Genomic DNA, 19,219 nt, shown 5'->3' on the forward strand with positions numbered 1-19,219 from the left:
CAGGCTGCGCTCAATTTCCTGAAAGTGATGAGATGTGAGTGAGATGTCCTGTGGCATCGTAAAGTCAGTGAGTGTGTGTGTGTGTGTGTGTGTGTTGGGGGTAGTGTCGAGAGCTGAGTGTCAGGGTTACAAGAGAGCGTGTCACTGATTGCATCTCAGCCCATCGGGGGGAACACAATGATATCCAGCAACTCTGGGAGAGAAGTGGGGAGGAAAAAAATAAGTTGAAGAGGCCGAGAACAGCTTACAATTTTCATTATCCCTGCATCCCGCACTCCACCGGCGACCGCCTCAGTTTTTCGGGAGGTCTCAGCGGGGCCGGAGCTGCTTTCCTGCACGCTGTCCTGGCTTCATTGGAAGGTTTTGATGCTCGATGTGAAACGAAGTGGATCTCATTTGGGGGAAGAAGGAGTCTGATACTCTAGTCTTACAGCTCAGCCAGGAGAGAAATGAAACTAGTGTGTGTGTGTGTGAGTGTGTGTGTGTCAGGAGGCAGTGGAAAATGGCTGGTAATAAACACTCCTGACACACCGGGGCTTCCATCCACATTCCACTCCAGGGTTTTTTTTGGCGGATTAGTCACATTCTCCTTCCTCCTGCTCGTGTCGTAGAGTCTGCACCTGCACAACCTCGTTCGCTGCTTTCACAACTTCCACATTTGAACACGAACAAATCGGAGTTTACATGCCGAATGCACCGTGATGTTTCAGTGCATAAAGAGACGGGAAACAATCGTGCTGTGTGTGTGTGTGTGTGAAATGTAATTTTAGTTTGGAATATGTTTGTGTGTGAAGTTTTTCTTGCTAATGGAAAAATCAATTCTATCAAGCTTTACAAGACTTCATTTAAAGATTCTGCTGTGTGGAGCAGGTATCAAGGTTCCTCACTTTGAGTCTGCTGAGTTTGAGCAGCATCAGATTTAACTGACAGCAACGCGCATCGTGACATATCGTGACATATCGTGACATATCCTGACATATCGTGACATATCGTGACATATCGTGACATATCGTGATATTTAGAAATATTTGATTAATCCTTAAGAGTCACTTCCTGCTCTTTGAATCAGCAAATCACCAACAAGAGCAAAGACGACTGGAGGAGATCCTGAAGTGTGGACTCATTCAAAAATATCCAAAATCAATTTTAAATAATTTATGAATTAAATCGTGAGAGAGCCAAAAATGTTTATTCTGTTTTATTGATGTATTATTGATCCAGACTTTGATTGATTATTTCCTAATGAATGTTGAATGGAAACAGGTCAGAATCAGATGAATTTCTGTGTATTAATGAACTCCGTCTCTTTAAATGATTTTTTTTTTTGCACGCTGCGTTCAGGGATTATTTATTTGGGCGGGTGCGTCAGTCGTTCTCGAGGAATTTAACTAAATAATAATAATAATGATGGATTTCATTTAGGGGCGTGTTTCACGTCACTGAAGGTCACCTTACAGACGACATCAAAACAGGAATAGAAAAAGGGGCGTGGTCACACAGAATGAGCTCATCTCAGAAGGTGAGTTTTGAGCTGTGATTGGAAGCTGCGGAGAGACGAGATGTCACAGATGGTTTGTGGGAGAGAGACGGGGGGGCCGCACGGCTGGAGACCCTGCTGATGATTGGCGGGCAGGAAGTGTGGTGAGGAGCGTGGAGGAGGGTCCGGGAGGGCGTGTAGGTGTGAAGGAGTTACAGACCTGACTCACTGTTAAGAAAGATGGAGATGGAAGGATTCCTCCTTTGTGTTGGTCACCGTCCTGTTGTCAACACTTCCTGGCTGCTGAGGTCAGAGCAGGAGCGAGGACGCCGCTGCTCGACAGTCTATGACTTACTGCACTTTTATTTCCCCTCCATTTCAAATGTAGTCAAAGATTTCTGTCCCTTCACATTCAGTCATCTGTGAGTGTTCGGCATGACTCTGCATTATCATGTGAGAATGAACGCCCTCTCACAGCCCTGATGGGGGATTCATTGATCTGTCATTCAACAATCATCCTGATTTAATTTTTGAGGGAAAAATTCAAAAGCTGAATATTTGTCACAGAGAGAGAAAGTAAAAACAAAGAGCAGGACGAGGGCTTTAGAACGGCCTGTGTTGAGATGAACTTGATGTGAGAAGGTTTAAGGGGGCAGAATGAGGAGGGGGTCTCCTTTATAGAAGGGAAGTCATGTATGACAAGAGTTCACAGGTGAGGTTTCAGGGGGGGGGGGGGATAAGTGTGTTCTTTTGAAGATGAAGCCGGTGGATTAGTGTTTCCTGAGCTCCTTGCTTCCTTTCCTCCTCTCTGTCTCTCCTCCTGCAGGTCCAACGAGCAGACGGCCGAGCGGACTAGAGAAGTGACCGGCGGGGGAGAAATCTGTGCACGAGGAGGGGGTGCAATAATAATCCAGTGGCGAGCGTCTCAGGAGAGCGTCGGTGGTGAAGGGGAGGGAGTTGGATACCCAGCATGCAGGCAGCATGGAACGGGTGAGGGAGCAGCGGCCTTTCTGCTCGCTGTCCAAGAGCCAGAGAGAGCGCGAGAGATTCTGCGAGCGAGAGGATCGAGAGCGACGCTACACCGCCTCCTCGGCCGAGCGGGAGGAGGGAGCCTGCCGCGTGCCCACTCAGAAATCCTACAGCTCCAGCGAGACGCTCCAGGCCTTCGACCATGACCCCTCGCGGATGCTGTTCGGAGGCAGAGTCAAGGAGATGGTGCACAAGGAGAGTGCAGAGTACAGCAGGCCAGGTTAGCCAAACATTTAGCAGAGGCCGTCCGTCTGTGTGCGGTTCATCAAGCTGCAGGAGACAGTCCCGTCTCTCTGTCCAGTCTGATGACCAAGGCTGAAAAACGCATGTGGTTGTTTTAGCGCTCTTATTGTGAAAGAGGAAATGTGAGGGTGGATCAGACGCTCCACTCGCTGCAGCTGCCTCTTTGCTCTCTCTCTCTCCGGTGTTTTAACAGTTATCAGAAAATGAACACACATGCAGGGACTTTTTCTTCTTGTCGCTGTGTTTGCTAAGTTTTTTTCAGCTTCTACTTAATCTCTGCAAGTTTGACAAGAATTAGCCGCGCTGTTCGCCGAGGTGCCAGACAGCAGTAAACACAATTAAATCAAATCAAACAAAGTTTCTACATTTACAGAGAAAACTAACATTTGTCTGGATCCAGCGGGGCGCTCTGACCTTCTGGAGCGTTCCCCCCCCTGCAGGACGACGTTCACAATAATAGAGAGGGGCCATCAGTAAATAAGCCTGTGCTTTAATTGGCTGTTAGAAAGTGCTCAGATATGCTGTAATTAAAAAGTTGGAGCGGTTGATCCTGTTTTATGGAGCTCTCCGGGCCCCTTCCATCTTCTGCCTGCTAATTGGTGCCTGTTCTGGAATTAATGACATCAGGAAGTTTCTTTATTTCCTTTTTTTAATCTGGAATTTAACGTTAACGAGCCTTTCTTACATCATCACAGGGAAATGTCACCTTACACACACTTCACACTGTGTGTGTGTGTGTGTGTGTGTGTGTGTGTGTGTGTGTGTGTGTGTGTGTGTGTGTGTGTGTGTGTGTGTGTGTGTGTGTGTGTGTGTGTGTGTGTGTGTGTGTGTGTGTGTGTGTGTGTGTGTGTGTGTTAATCAGCCACTCCCTGCTAAGTGCTAAAGCTAGCTCTCACGTGATTGGAGGAGAAGCTGACTCGGGTCACAGGAAATAAAACCTCATGTTAAATTAATGTTGTTGTTTGAAAAGAGTTTAAATATGATTCATTAAATGTAATGAGTTGTTTCTGTGTCTGTTCCATCATCATATATTATATTAATAATAATAATAATAATAATAATAATATATTATTCACATCGTGATATTAACCTGACAGCCTGATTAAACTTTCACACCTGCAGCTTCACCTGTCCGATGACATCATCAACACCTCCTCTCTGATTGGTCTGAAACGGTCAAATAAAATCGAAATTGTACATTTTTTCAAAATAATAAAAAAACACAGTGTGAGGCATCCAAAATTAATCTTTAAATGTGAAACTGTAAATCCCCCCCCCCCCCCCCCCCCGTTTATTGTGACCATCAAAACTCTGAAACAATCATTTCAATTTGTGAAGATTTTTATCTTAATGTTTTTTTATTTAAACGTTTTTTAATAATTCCCAGCAGCTGTAAAATTAAAAACACATTTTTCTCTTATATGGCCATAAAATATGTGTGATTCATTTAAACCATCACGACCATCATTTTACATTTTATAGCTTTAAATTAAAGTGTTTTAAATATTCAGAAAACACGGAGCTCATACGCAACGCCGTGCAAAAAAAAAATCTAAAAAAACATTTTTAAAAAAGCGTTTGAATTAAAAAGTCTCCCTGAGTGAGTCGAAGCTGAATATCTACGATCAACATTTTTTACATTTTTCAAACCTGTTTCGATAATTCATCAAGAACGTCAGTTCAGTTTTTTAAAAACCTCGAAGTCGTTTTTCACGATGTTCGGTCAGGAGCAGCCGGCGAGGAACCGATACCATGGCAACAAGACTCAAACACTGTTTCTGCTCCTCTGCTCACATCGTGTGCTCGGTAATATCGGCCGTGTGAGCAGATTATTATTATTTCATCTGTGCTGATATAATGATCTTAATGTTGAATATTTATTTTATATCTTTTTATTCATAATTGTTCATTTCTGAGTTTCAGGCTATTTTTCACTGTAAAAAAAAATCTCTTGTATGTTTATTTATTAGCAGCATGAAATGTGCATCAAGCCTGAAGACAAATAAAGGAGCCCTTTAATGAGACGATAGAGAGGCAGATTTATCCAACAGTTTATTGTAAATTAAAAATCGATCATCGATCGAGCCGCTCTGCAGAACCGATCGTCCTTTGGAGGCGCTGACGGTTTTTTTCTTGCATCTTCATTTTATTATTTTCTCTTTAGGAAAGGTGCTAGCTAACACCTTAGCTTCAACTGTCCGACAGGTCGTCTTGATGGGAGCACGTGGTTTGAGACGATGTTGTTGAGTGTGGAGCAGGTCGCGAGGTCGTTCTTAAAGCTTTGATTTAAGCCCCGCCTCCCTGCTCTCAGGTTTAGCGTGTTTTCCAGTCGCCCGGCTCTTGAACATTAACTGTGTTGTTGCTCGCTCTGTTAACTTTACGGCTCCTGTCATTCACAGGACACACGTTCTCACTGAGGCAGCTCGGGATCTGTGAGCCGCCGCCGCCTCGGAGGGGCTTGGCGCTCTGCCCCGAGACGGGCCTCTCCCACCCGCTCAGCAGCTACTCCCGAGGACCGGGCGCCACAGAAAACCATGAACCTGTATCACCGGAACGTACCATGACTCTTTGGGGATCGGGGGCAAAGTCTGGGCAGAATTCATGCCTCTCCAGCCGCTCTAACTCGGCGCTCACGCTCACTGACACGGAAATGGACAATAAATCGGACAACGAGATGGGTGAGTAGGGCGCACTTTGCATTCTTTTATCCTCTCAAAGGCTGGTTTGTTTGCGGCTCACGCTTGCATCCTTTTTTCAAAGGAGGGGGATCACGCTGTAGAAACAGCAGCAGTAGGTCGGATTACGGTTGGGCGCTGGAGACAAGGCCCTGATTGGTGGAAGGAAGTGGAGGCGTGATTGGTTGGGGCCTGTATCTGGAGAGGCACTTGCAGCTGCCTTTCATTGGATCAAAGGCGTGATTCCTCGGCCAACAAAAAAAGAAAAAGAATGTGGCCTTCCGATTGAGCGGTTGCTCGTCACCTGGTCGCTCTCCACAGGAAGCGGAGGAGTTTGATAAAGTTTCCCCACGGGCTAGCGTATAATCAAAGATAGCTTTGTGTGCCTCGGCCTCAGATTGTGCTTGGAGACGCTGCAGCGGTTGACTGGGCGTGCACAATGGCTGATTAAATGGCTACCATGGTTTGAAGTGCAAATGTGTTCATGCTGGAAACCTGAGACGCAGTGTGGCGCTGCTCTTGTTTGAAGAGGGGAAATCTTTGTTGCGTCAATTGGATTGCAATGCACTCATGAGACAGCAGCATGTCTGCGTGCTCGTTAGCTTTCCACGGCTGCAGCAGGTTCTCCTGCTTTGTCTCCTGCTCACCTGTTTATTTTTCTCCATGTTGGTCGTATTTTAAAAACACGGAGCTTCCTCAGACTGCTCTGATTTCTGTTTCAGTCCTAAAATGTCACGGCGTGAACTGTCAAAGTGACGACACGTTTCAACGTAACGCTCTAATTATTATTTTTAAAGAAAGTGACGATGTCAAAGAGTGGCAGGCGGTTAAAATAATTAGACTTGATTACACTTTCCCCCGGCATGAACATTAAAGCGAGCAAGTCAAGAAGACAAAAAGACAAAATGTCTCATGTTCATCAATTTTGATTCTGCAAACATTGGCTTCAGCCTGACATTTTGAGACAAGTCATTTTCTTAATGGCAGTATTCATCATAGTGAGCTTGTCTCGGGGGGGGGGGGAAGTCTCTTTTTTACCGACGGCCTCAGAATTCAGAAACATGTTTGTTTCCAGTGTCTGGCCTCGTGCTTTGGGTCTGATCCTCTGTGTACATTCATGAGCTACTAAAAGCTGCAGCTAACCACAGAGGTGCGGCTAACCTCGACCTCCTGAGCGCTCGCCTCCACTTTGTATTTGTTGCCTTACATGCCGAGCACGAAACCATATCTCCATCCAGCTCCATTCTGCACAACAGCTTCTCTATTGAGCTTCGATTGCACCTGCCCTCCACCACTTCGACTGCATTAGCACACACACACACACACACACACACACACACACACCCCTTTAGCATACCTCCTCTGGAGTTTCCATTAGACTTCTTAAGGAGCTGACTCTGATTGGCTCTGTAGCACAGCGTCCTGCTGAGACTTTATCTAACTCACTATTGTCTCAATTAGTTTCATTAAAGGGGAAATAAACATGTGAGCTGGATCTTTGTCCCAGGTGCCGAGCCTTTTTCTTTTTCTTACTATAAAGAGTAAAGAAGCAGCCCAGAGCTCCTACGTGCTGTCCTCTTCACTCTGTATGCACAGGCCGCTCTGTCGGAAGAATAATGTGAGACGTGGTGTCATTAAAAATTCTGACCCCGCTTTGTTGAACTACTTCTGGATTCAAAGGGCTTTTTTTTTTTTTTTTTTCTAACTTTATCTAGATTTTGAGCCGGAGCCTCCTCGGCTCTACCTCTATAGATCCTCTTTTTTTTTTTTTTGTTAGGAGGCATTGCACTTTTGACTTTCACTATTTAATGAAGCAGCAAGGAGAAATGACCCATCCAAAGGTTTCCATCAACTGAATCTGCGTGCAGAAGCTCCGACGAGGGGCCGTTCAGCCCCACTTATTCATAAATGAACTCAATATTTCATTCTAATTTGCTCTGTTCGACTGAGTGTGCCACGCAGACGAGTGCCGGAGCCTCGGCACGTTCGCCCAGCGCTGCATCTGCACACGTTAACCTCTGCCAGCCCGAAGAGAGAGACGGGTGCCCCTCTATGAGATGAAACCAGAGTGGTCATCTTGTCCATTTGTCGGTTTTCAATGATCCTTCGAGCGCCGCCGCAGAGAGAGGAGGAAGAGGGCTGCTCTCTGAAGTCACAGCTCCAATAACTGAAGTGTAGTTTTCAATCTCTCTGCAGCAGAGTGCGCTGAGCCAGCTGCAGCAGAGCTTTCTCTTTAAAATACAACATGTGACCTATATTTTTAAAAAGCTCTCCTCAGTCATTACCGAGTGTTTATGAGCCAACGTGGACGGCCTGTTTTCCTCTCAATGACAAAGTTGTGGAATAAACGTGGAGTCTGATTCTCTTAAGCAACCTTCATTGATTTTGCACTTAACGTAATCCCCTGCCACCACACAATCCCTTGAAAACAAAATCCATGGATTGCAGCGTCCGTTTTATTGGTTTCCCCCCCTGCAGGAAAGGCCAAGTGATCCAGATCAGTCTTTGCATATCTCAGTCCATGAATCCATGCTGTCAGCTACACAAACACAACCCTTCATCTTCACCTTCAGAAGATTCCTTCACTTCTCTTATTGAAGAAAAAAAAAAAGCTGTGCATGTCATTAAGGGCTGCGGGAGGCTTTTTTGATTGGTTCATTTCTCTACATATTCATTTTATGATCAAAAACAATTTGTCTTAAAAGTGTCTCATCCTAATTTCACAGAGCCCAAAGAATGAATAAATCAATCAATCAATAAATATCTAATAACACCCAACAACTACGTGGTCTCATGTCTCATCAGAGAGCAGGGAGACGGGGAGGCTGTGATTGGTTCATCAGAGAGCAGGGAGGCTGTGATTGGTTCATCAGAGAGCAGGGAGACAGGGAGGCCTGTGATTGGTTCATCAGAGAGCAGGGAGACAGGGAGGCTGTGATTGGTTCATCAGAGAGCAGGGAGACAGGGAGGCTGTGATTGGTTCATCAGAGAGCAGGGAGACAGGGAGGCTGTGATTGGTTCATCAGAGAGCAGGGAGACAGGGAGGCCTGTGATTGGTTCATCAGAGAGCAGGGAGACAGGGAGGCCTGTGATTGGTTCATCAGAGAGCAGGGAGACAGGGAGGCCTGTGATTGGTTCATCAGAGAGCAGGGAGACAGGGAGGCGTGTGATTGGTTCATCAGATTGGTACCTCGTGGCAGACATTGGTTGAAGTTTTTACAGACTTACAAACTGATACAGATGATGGATTTACTTTGTTCCTTTTTCAGAGAACCTGAGTTATTAATGTCTGTCAGGACCTAAAGACAGTTTAAACATCCTGAATAAAAGGATCTGAAATGACCCACGCTGATAAATGAAGAGCACTTCTCATGTAAGTAAGGCCAGAAGCAGCTTCCATGAATAGGTTTATTTTTCTCAGCAGGATTTTAGAAAGTGCATAAGATGAAGGTTATGAGAATAATTCAAACAACAGCCGCTCTTGATGTAGCTCAAGTTTTACATTGTTACTTTGTGTAATTGATTCGGCGCTGCTGCATGGTGGGAAAAGTGTTTACATTGAGTCACACAATCACAGGTTGTGCTGTTCGCTTTTTCTAAGATTGCTTTTTAAATAGTTTGCTGCCTTTTCATGAGTCACAAAATGAAAAGAGAATGATATATTTAAAACGCGCGTGCAGACGCCTCGACACCGACGTGGCTGGAAGAGGTGACCTTGGTCTCCTTCTGAGTTAGAGCTTTAAAAATACAAACATTGTGCAAACGTTGGATCTGCTCGGGTGAGAATGTGGGTCAGCGGCGTCCCTGGGTGGTTCAGGTCGACGCAGGCGGAGCAGATGTGAGTGAGGTGTGTGGAATCTGTGGAAGCATCGAGCAGGAATTCAAATGGAGAATGGGAGGAAGCTTTGCTCTTCTTCTTCTTCTCCTCTGTAAAAGGCTGCATGCACTTTAATCAAGCCTTTCATTTGAAAAGAGTTGAAGTCTGAAACTCGTCTTCAGCTGTGCTTCCAGTCCTCGTCACAAAAACAGGAGAGATGAATTTTACATGAGGACAAAAAAAAGTCCTTTTTTCAGAAAGACTTTAAATCACTTTGTAAACAAGGGCGAGCGTGCGGCGGCGGCTCTCTGCCACCGTGCAGCTTTCCTGACATGCATTCTTAATGTTTTATTAATACATTAATATAGCTCAGGTTCAAGTGTTGTTATGATATATACATATTTCAAGCTGTGAGGTCAACCTATAGCTGCGCTGTAGAAGTGAACATCCAGCCCTTTTTTCCCGCTCTTCCCTCATGTTGACTCCAGAATCAATATTCTCCCCTTCATAAAACATGAACGCCTGCACACAAACACGGCCCGGCCCACTTCACTTGTATTCCTAACAGGGTGTGAAAAAGCTCTGCAGCACCTTGTGACGGCGCCGCGCGGCCGTGTAAAGCATCACATGGGGGACGAGCCTCTGCTGAGGAGGAAGGGGCCGCTCGCCCCGTCCGTCCAGAGTCCTTCTGCGGGGGACCAAGACCACGTCCCCCTTTGTGTCTTCTGTGCCGTCTTCCTGTTTTCTCAGGGACTTTTCAAATGTCCTATTTGCGAGTCACAGGTCTCTGCAGTCAGACTCGTGTCGTTGACTGTAGAGTCATTGTGGTTCCAGTGAAAGGTTAATGAAATCAGTGGAGGAGTCACAGCAAAGTGTGCTGCAGCACCAAAGGCTGTATGCCCTCAAGTCAAGTTTAGAAAAAAACCACAAATCTTCACTCATGCACACACACACACACACACACACACACACACACAGAGACACACACACACACACACACACACACACACACACACACACACGGGGACGTCACGCTGAGGAAGGTGACACGCCGTCTGTCAAACTCGGCGTGTCGTGTTGTGACAGTGGAATCGGCCTATTGCTGGTCGCAGGCAGGAAACCCTCCCTCGCCACTTTCATAATTCAGTACGTCACACGACGAGCTCCAAAAGAAAAAATCACATCAGAGCGTTTTTATCTTCGCCCTTCTGTGACGGCTTTTTTCAAGTTCGCGGTCGAGAAAAATCTGTTTCATCATCCAGCGAATCGGAGCTGGGGAGGTGTGTCCAGGACGCTCAAAGAGGAGGCGGGGCTTCCATTGCCATCATTTATTGTCATCACTTCGCCGTCACCAGCTAAGTGTGCACATTGTTGGAGCTGGGGGTGTCTGTGACATGGCGAGGTGTCGTGCTCATCAGTGTTGTGAACAGAAGCCCCACAGGAGGGGGGGGGGGGGGTCACTGACATTCGAACGTCCCTCGAAACAAACAAGAAACATGGCCGTCAATTTGTGAAGTCTGATTATCTTTTATCTATTTTCACTGAACGTCAACACTTCCCCCGCCTGACTCCACCTCCCCCCAGAGTTTCCTGTTTTTTGCAGAGCGTCCGTGACGGCTGTGTGCAGGACTGAGCCTGGCCCGGTTTAGTCCCAGGCTGCAGGACTTGTCATTACGATCAGGAATTACTCTGCAGTTGTCAATTAGAGGGGGGGGGCAGGGGGGGGCACTATTTACCGTCCTCAAGAGAAAAAGGCTCATTTCACTTCATCACACGGCCTAATTGAGTGATTGTATTACCTCGCGATACGGAAATAGTCAGGAAGCCATTTTCGATTCTATGAATATCAATGGAAGAGACACAGATTAGCATGTTGGGCCAATTGTGTTGTTGGTAATTACATGTCGGGTCGGGGGGGGTGGGGGGATCTCCTCGGGAAGCATCGACGTTTTCTTAACCAAAAAGATCCTTCATGAGTCTCTGGAGAGGAAAACAGGGAGATGTCACTGTGATTGCTTGCTGTGCAGATAATCAAGCTTCTTCTTGTTTTGCACGACAGTGATAGACGTGAAGTGTTAAATGTTTAATTTGGAAGAGAAGGAGTGTTTTCAAAGTGAGACTCGACTGCAGTATCTGGGTCTATGTCTTTCCTCGGTGTTTCCCCGGACTCGCACCAAGCCACCAATCTCTTTGGATTCATGTCTCCTTCCTTTAAGCAGCTCCTCTCTCTCCGCTGTCTGGGGACGCAGCGACGTGTCTGCAGGCAGACCTGTGTGCTGCTCAGTGTTTGCAATAAGAACAGGTGGGAGGTCGAGGTGATTCTTCTGTTGCTGATGAAGCTTGTTTGCACTGATTGGCTCGTCCACATGTATGCATTAAATATAGATGCATTTCAAACACACGCTTTGGTCTGCAGCAGGTTAAAAAAGCAACATCAGAATAGTTTAATCAACGAACAGGGCCAACGCCAGGCTTTTTAATGTTCCCTAATAATTGACTGAGTGTAATGAGCAAAATATGTGCTCAAATGTTTAGTCCTAATTGGAAAGGGCTGCTCTAATTTCCTTTGTGACACGTACAATTAAAAGCACATTTTGACTGCAAACGATATCGCCGGATCTTTTCATTGGCAGTGGAAATGTGTCTTTGTCACGAATAAATGTTTCATTAGAAGGCTTCGACTTCAGTCGGGATTTCAGAGAGTTTTCGTCATGTGAGCGTTTCATCGCAGCTCAAACAATGGCACAAATCAAAGAGTTTCACTCTCACTTTACTTCTGCCAATCGGCCTCCAATAACGGCCCAGTTAATGAGGTGGATGTACACAGATCTCAGGCCGTGGTAAAGAAAAGTGTGTGTGTCGTTTTGTTTTGTGTTTCTAGAGCGACTCAGCGTCCGGGTTTAAGAGACGTGTCGCTCGTCTGACTTTGACTTAAAGCACAAGCTAACGCTCTGGAAGGGAACCAATCAGAAACCTTGGTTGGGTCTCGCCTCTCAGGCCTCACACAGCATGAAGGCTTGACATGCAGCATGGAGCTCTGCAGGACTCATCTCAGCAGTAAAAACATCCAGTAAGTGATCAGCATGCAACATAAGCAGGACCCTAAAAACATTCTCTCCAATCAGAGCGCTCTAAATGTAAAGTGTCGTTAAAGTTAGCATCATTAAACATCGCCTGACTGTAAATCAGTGTTTCTCCACACGAGGTGACGTGCTGATGAGATGTTGTGTATTTGTACCACTGCTGCGCAGATAAACCAACAATTAAGTGTACCATAAAAACCGGCAATAAAACCGTGCCAGGACGCCTTATTGGCAACGTGGGACTTTTGTGGCGGAAGCACATTAAGAGGATTTTGATAGCAGCGATATGTTCAGATTTATTTGGAGTGTTTGATTTAAGCAGCTGAGCTCACACACATGAAGAGGCGTGGATACAGGAAGCAGCGCTGCTGATGAGACGAGGGCAGCGAGGCTCGCACGCCGCGAGGTCGCTTTAAAATCACAGCCTTCCTTTTCCCACTTGTCACTCCTGTCAGTGTACATTTACACACACAGTGAAATCATCTTACTCTGCTGTTTGCATGAATTCGTGGCACTTATCCGAAGTGGAGTAAACGGCATCACCTTGTAAGCTGTTCAGGTGACGGGATTTAAAATATTTAAGCCTCAAGTCGCCCAAAAAGTCGCCGCGTTTTATCCGAGCTTAAAATAAATGAAAACTGTGAATTTAAGAGAGATCAGTGTTTCCTCCTTTCTGGGGGGAAATAAGGTTCCCCTTTAAAGGACGCTAGAAGGACTGAGACACACACACACACACACACACACACACACACACACACACACACACACACACAGGGAAGAAAGGTCAGTATCCGGAGGAGGAAATGGTGAGCCATTGTTATGATTGATCACACAGCGAGGTCCAGAGAGGACACCGTGTCACTTTCATTGTCAAACTCATTATACCACAGAAGAAGAAGAAGAAGGCCCCCCCCCCCCCAGCGGCGCCATGTTTCAGTGCACGCCACGTTCAGGTGGAAGTGAAACATGTCAGTCGCTTGATCGTGAGAGGGAGAAGAGAAATATTTAATTTGGATTAAAAAAAAAAGAAAAAACAGGAAATGGGAAAGAAGTGAGAAACTTTTAATTCTTGATGGATGAAAAATGGCGGCTAACGTGAATTAGCTTACAGCTAACTGTGCTGCTAAGTGGCTGCACTCTGTTCCTAAATTACATTAGAATTAAAAGGAAACTAAACACAGAAACATTTCTAATAAAAACATTTAAAAAATAATTTCATACAAAACTTTTAATTTAAGCTAAAAGCAGGAACAACACAACAACAGTTCCCAACATTTAAAATCATCCTGTGAGGCGACGGCGTGGAGAGGAGCGAGCGGGCGTGTTGTCGCTGCAGGAGCTCGCAGGAGGGCGGGGAAGGATATTCTGGTCCTGATTAAAAATGAATGGTATCAGAATACATAAAGCTTTCTGGCCGAGCGCCTGGAGCAGAGCATCCTGAGACTGTGGTCACTTCAGGGGGGGGGGGCATTAGGTATCAGCGCTATGAAGGGATGCTCAAGTAACAGACTGTTCTCAGTGCAATTCATCTAATCACCGATGCTAAGCTAAGCACTTTGCAGATATAGATTTGAGGCCAACGATTGATATTGTATACGGAGGAAAGCGACTCAAAGAGAGGAAGCTGCTTCTCTTGTAATCGCCTCCCGTCTTTGTAGTCCTGCCTGGCCTTTTATCTCGAACACGACCCAACGCCAACAAACACAACATGAAACACAATCCTTCATTTAGCCGGCAAAATCTTGTTTCCCCCTCAAAACGCTCCTCTCCATGTTGGAGCAGCCGTCATGGCGGTTTGAGTCTTTTCTTCGCTCTCTACGTTCGACGGCTCGATTGGATCAGGGCAGATTTAAGAAAGCATCATAAATCACTGCAGTCACTTCCTGTCCAGAGGTGGCAGTCGAGGTTCTGCGTGCAGAACGTAAAAATACGCATCCTGTCAGTCCTTCATGTCAGTCCGGGATCTGAAGGTCGTGGAGATGCAGAGGATGTTGTGTAAAAGTGACTGATGGTGAAGCAGTTAAAATAAGACGGTGAGCGTCAGCAGCTTGTAAGAAGAGGTCAAACTGTACTAACAAGCAGCTGCATGAAAACATGAATCCTGAGACAGAGGTGTGGTGAGTGCAGCGTGGTGCTGTGTCAGGTGTTTGAGTGTCTGTGGATGAACACGGGTCAGAACGTCCGGTTAAAGGTGGAAGAAGGAAGAAAGCATTTAAAACATGATGTGAGTGAAGAGGAATGCTTCTCTGTGATTTCTTGTGATGTCGGGCGCTCGCTCGTTGTTGAAACGTGTTTCTGAATAAAGTGACCCCGTCTTGCAGAGTGCAGATTTGTTTGAGTTTTGGCAGAACAGCAGAGATCAGAAACGGAGAAGTCAGACGCTGATCTTCGGCTCCGGTTTCTCATCCAGGGTCGTCAGAAAGCAGCTGTTGATGCTAAACTTCCAAGCAGGCGTAGTTTTTGGAGAGTTGTGCCTCTCGTGATATTGATCCTGCCTGAAGGCTTCCAGGAGAGGTGAGGGCCGTCTCTGCCAAGAGTAGAGGTCACTCAGATAAATTGGCCAGGTTGGCTTTTAGCAGCTCCAGGGTCAGAGCCCATTCATCTTATTAGTCGGCTGTATCCTTTTAGAGGCCTCAGCAGCAGGATTAGACAACAGAGCAGCGGCGGGGCATTAGATGACAGACCATTTGGCAAATAGGTTAGAGCAGTTTCCACCTATTGTCTTCTCCCGCATTACCCCGAGGATCAGCCTGCACACCAGCATGGCGGCTCTAAAGGTGCAGAGAGGGGAACAGGCTGCTCACCCTGTTTGTCTAAATGATTTTAATTTTGCTTTTTGTGACCTTGAGACTGAAATTCAAATCATCAGGATGCCAGTAATACACAGGTGTGTATATATATATACACACACACACACACACACACACACACACACACACACACACACATATATATATATACAGAAATATCTCTCACAAGCTGACACAACACAAAACAAATGTGCAGCTTCGTGACTTCCTGTACGGTGTTCCCTGCTCTCCAGGCTGAAGTGAACCCAACACGGTCTGATCCGTGAGGTGAGAAGTGACCAGCTCGCCGCCGACAGTCTGTGTCACATGTCTCTGACTGAAGTGAAGAACACAGGAGGGAGGAGGAGGAGAGAGAGCAGCCACACACTCTGCAGCACAAACACTGACTAAACGCAGGATGACAAGTTGTCAAACAGACATATTGACACCCGATCGAGTCGTCTGTGTGAGAGTGACTCACTCGTCCCCGAGAACAACAGCTGCAACTCTCAGCGGCTCAATCATTAGCTTTTACCTCTGGTGTGTTTTAATACGACGAGACGACACACACACACACACACAAACACACACACACACACACACCTAAACACACACACACACACACACACACAAACACACACACACACACACACCTAAACACACACACACCTATACACACACACACCTATACACACACACACACACACACACACACACACACACACACACACAGCTCTTCAGTAATTGGATGCCCCCCCCTCAGCCACTTACACAAACACAGAATTACATCAGAATTATTTATTTTTTATAACGTTGCTCCGATGAAATCTCTTTTTTCTATCAGCCTTTTTATTCTTTTATTAAATGAGTCACAGCTAACGCTAATCAGAGCGCCGCGCCGCCACAACAGTTCATCAAAAGTGTCCAATCAGAAAGCGTGTGTGTTCAGTGCTGACCTTTCAGCTCCTTCCGCAGCCGGCTCGTCTCGTCTGAAGCCGCTCGTGTTGTTGTCACAGGGTTTGAAGGCTCACTGAGCGACGCTCGGCCTTCTGCAGCAGCTTCTTGGAGTTCTCTCTTGAAAGAAGTTTTCGAGGATGACATTTGGGACTTCATTAAAAAACAGACTGGGGGAGAATTTTTCTTCCACCCCTCTGCTGCATGACACAATATATTTACCACGGCGGAGGAATATTACTCACAAATAATCCACTCCTGCAGTCTGCCTGGCGCTGAAGCCATTTTGCATCTTCAATAAAGTGACGGCGATGTGACCGATGAGTCCTCCTGTTCCACGTTAAAGCCTGTTGTCAGACTGTCCGGGTCCATCACGCTTCCATACGACACCGCCTCCTGTGTTCTCAGGGGTCGATTACACCGGAGGAACGCCTCGATGATTGCTCGGAGAAACTCGATGAGGCCCTCCGCCGTTAGAACTAAATATGAAACGATACACACGGAGGCGTCTCGTCTCCCTGTGTGATGTCTGATTGGCTGGTGAGTGATGTGCTGGAGATGTGACACTTCTACAGCTCCTTACGTCCTGTGCCTTGTTAGTCCTCAGAGTCTGGGAGCTAGCTTAGAGCTAAGAGCCACGTTAGCTGGAAAATGGAGCATTATGCTAATAGCGTCCTGGGCGACGACGTCAGCAGAGCAGGAGAAGAGCTTTTCGATTATCTAGTAGCACTTCTTTACCCTCCATTATCCTCGGTGAGCAGCGTTCATTTCAGCACTGGCTGCCTAGCAGGGCGGGCCGTATTCTCTCCATCATTTAGTTTGTAGATGTTAGTGTTACATGCGCCAGGTGCTGGCTGACAACGCCATGAATAATGTGTCTGGAAGAGGGGAAGCTCAGTGAGGGGAAGCCCGTTCCCTGGACTCTCCATTAATATCAGAGTCCACTCTTTCAGGGGATACTGCTGACATTTTGCTCTCTGTGTAATAGAGCCCTAACCTTTAAGCACTGTAAGGAAGAAGTCGTTTTTCATAATCTGCTGTCCATTTTGGAGAATTCCCCAACTCCCGCCTTCTATGCATCTGTCCTCATTTCCCTGCTATTGTTTCATATTTTTTATTTCTTTTTAGGAATCTGCTGCAGTCATCATTTGTTTTCTGGCTGCAAATGAAATTCCCTCAACAGAACCCGTTTTTAAAAAAAAAAAAAACCCCACATCACCTTCAGTTGAATTTCGATGAGACAGATTTCACAGTGCGAGCCGAGGCGGAGCGGATAACTCAGACGGATGATCACAGCGTACATTTTGTTGTGTCCAAGTCTGCCTTAATTCCTCAAATCCAGACTCAAGTGTTAAGCCAGCATAAGAAAAAGCAGCAGATCCCCCGTGTCCTTCTTGAAGCCGGGCAGGCTGAAGGAAAGTCATTGTTTCAGCAGCCCGTAATGATGATTAGCCACAATCTGGGGGATCGACTCCACATCGGTCAAACGCGTCGACACCCTCAAAGGGAGAGATGGCCTGCTGTCCCGGCCGTGCATACTGAGCAGATTGATCGTGTTTCCTGCACAGCTTTGATGTGTGCATGGTAATAATGTGGAGCTCTTTAGCAGAGGATGCTAATGCTAACATCAGATACAGTGTGTATTAAAGTTAGAATGAGTCAGGGCTGCAGGTGATGGACACCAGTAGACTGCTGTGAAATAACATCAAGAACATGCTAATGTGTCCATGTTTGTCCTTCTCTTTGTTCACAGCAGAGACAGGGGCGGCTGTGGCTCAGTGGTAGAGTCGGCAGCCACACGTCCGATGTGACCTGAACGCTGTTACAATGAACTTCTGATGCAGCCTGTCAGCGTGTAAAACAGGATTTATGTGTATAAAGTTTGTAATGTATCTCTGAGTGCACGCTCACGTGTTAGCAAGAAGAGAGGTAAGCTAGCTCTCTGTGTCCATGCAGCATCACCAGGCTCTTTGACCTTTAGCTATCCTGATGAAGGACGGTAAAGAAACAAAGTGTGACCAGATGTGGTCGTCATGTGCTCGTTGGAGAGCTCGTTTATTTCACTTCGGTCAGGCTGGAGGTCTTCATGCTGAATTTAATTTAGCACGGAAACTTCCCAGTGACATGACTGATGATGGTTGAGATCCGTACAGAAGCTGGAGCACGTGCTTCCACCCACTGGCATCGTACTTGGAAATATTCCCCTCATTTGTTCTGACTTTACTGGAAATGGAATTTATTATAGAAACAATGATAGAATCCAGTAAATCAGGGAAAAGTATTGGGTGTAGTGTTGCCATCAATAATAGATTGGAAACAAGTCGGCGCTGATGGAACCTGAGGCCTTTCTTTTGTGGAGGTCTTAGTGCCGTAGCGGTGCCCGTGAATAATGCATGGTCCCAGATAGACTCCAGCTCCCTCTCTAGTCCTTCCGCTCACTGGCTGCATGGCTCGCAGGCTGGGGCGCCACTCTTCCCCGGCAGTGATTGGCTGTGCCTGGAGGGCAGTGGAGGAGATGGGAAATCACCTGCCCCATTTAGCTGTGGTGTGCTAGCTGCCTGGGCGCCCCGCCGCTCAGACCGTTGTGTCTCGACTCCAGGACCTCTGGTTAACTTTAGTCGGGGATGCGGCGGCACAGAGCTGTCATTTGGATACTTATTATCGCCCCAGACTTTTTGAAAGGTAAATCTGCTGCACAGCTGCACTCCCAGGCTCCTTTTCTCTTCTTTATTATCCTTTTCTTTTTCTCCAGCGTAGCAGGATTTGTGATTGGCAGTGATGTCGCAGTTGTGCCACAATCACTGTTGTTGCTTCTGCTTCTTCCTCGCTGCCCCCCCCGCCCCCGTCGACCCACCCACTATCCCCTTTTCTCCGCCTGTTTTTGAAATGTTGCTAGTGTTCTTTCACACACTGACGTATGGTGCTGCTGTGGAGAAGGACCCGCTGCATTCTCAATGATCTAGCCTTGAGAACCAAGGGGGCTCTCAGCGTCCTCTCACCCAGGGGTCTCGGTGGGGAGTCCGCTGAAGCCGGGCACCAAGTCTAGCCCCCCATGGAGTGAGAGAGCCTGGCCGAGGCAACACATAATCCATATTCTAAAGACCAGCTGGACTGGGACTATGGAGCAAAAGGAAGGCTAAGAGACCTCGCGC

General features: G+C 46.6%; 1 protein-coding gene across 1 annotated transcript in view; it reads left to right on the forward strand.

The window, feature by feature from the left end:
• The window catches only part of LOC306829400 (teneurin-3), a 132,061-nt gene that overhangs the window by 10,411 nt on the left and 102,431 nt on the right, over positions 1-19,219 (forward strand). Inside the window, exons 2-3 of the mRNA XM_079352443.1 lie at positions 2,304-2,726; positions 5,149-5,427. Of these exons, the coding sequence (XP_079208569.1) occupies positions 2,459-2,726; positions 5,149-5,427 (547 nt within the window). The 5' untranslated portion in view covers positions 2,304-2,458. The remainder of the gene's footprint in view (positions 1-2,303; positions 2,727-5,148; positions 5,428-19,219) is intronic.

This window comes from Symphodus melops (genome assembly GCF_947650265.1).
Source record: "Symphodus melops genome assembly, chromosome: 9".
In the NCBI taxonomy this organism is placed as follows: domain Eukaryota; kingdom Metazoa; phylum Chordata; class Actinopteri; order Labriformes; family Labridae; genus Symphodus; species Symphodus melops.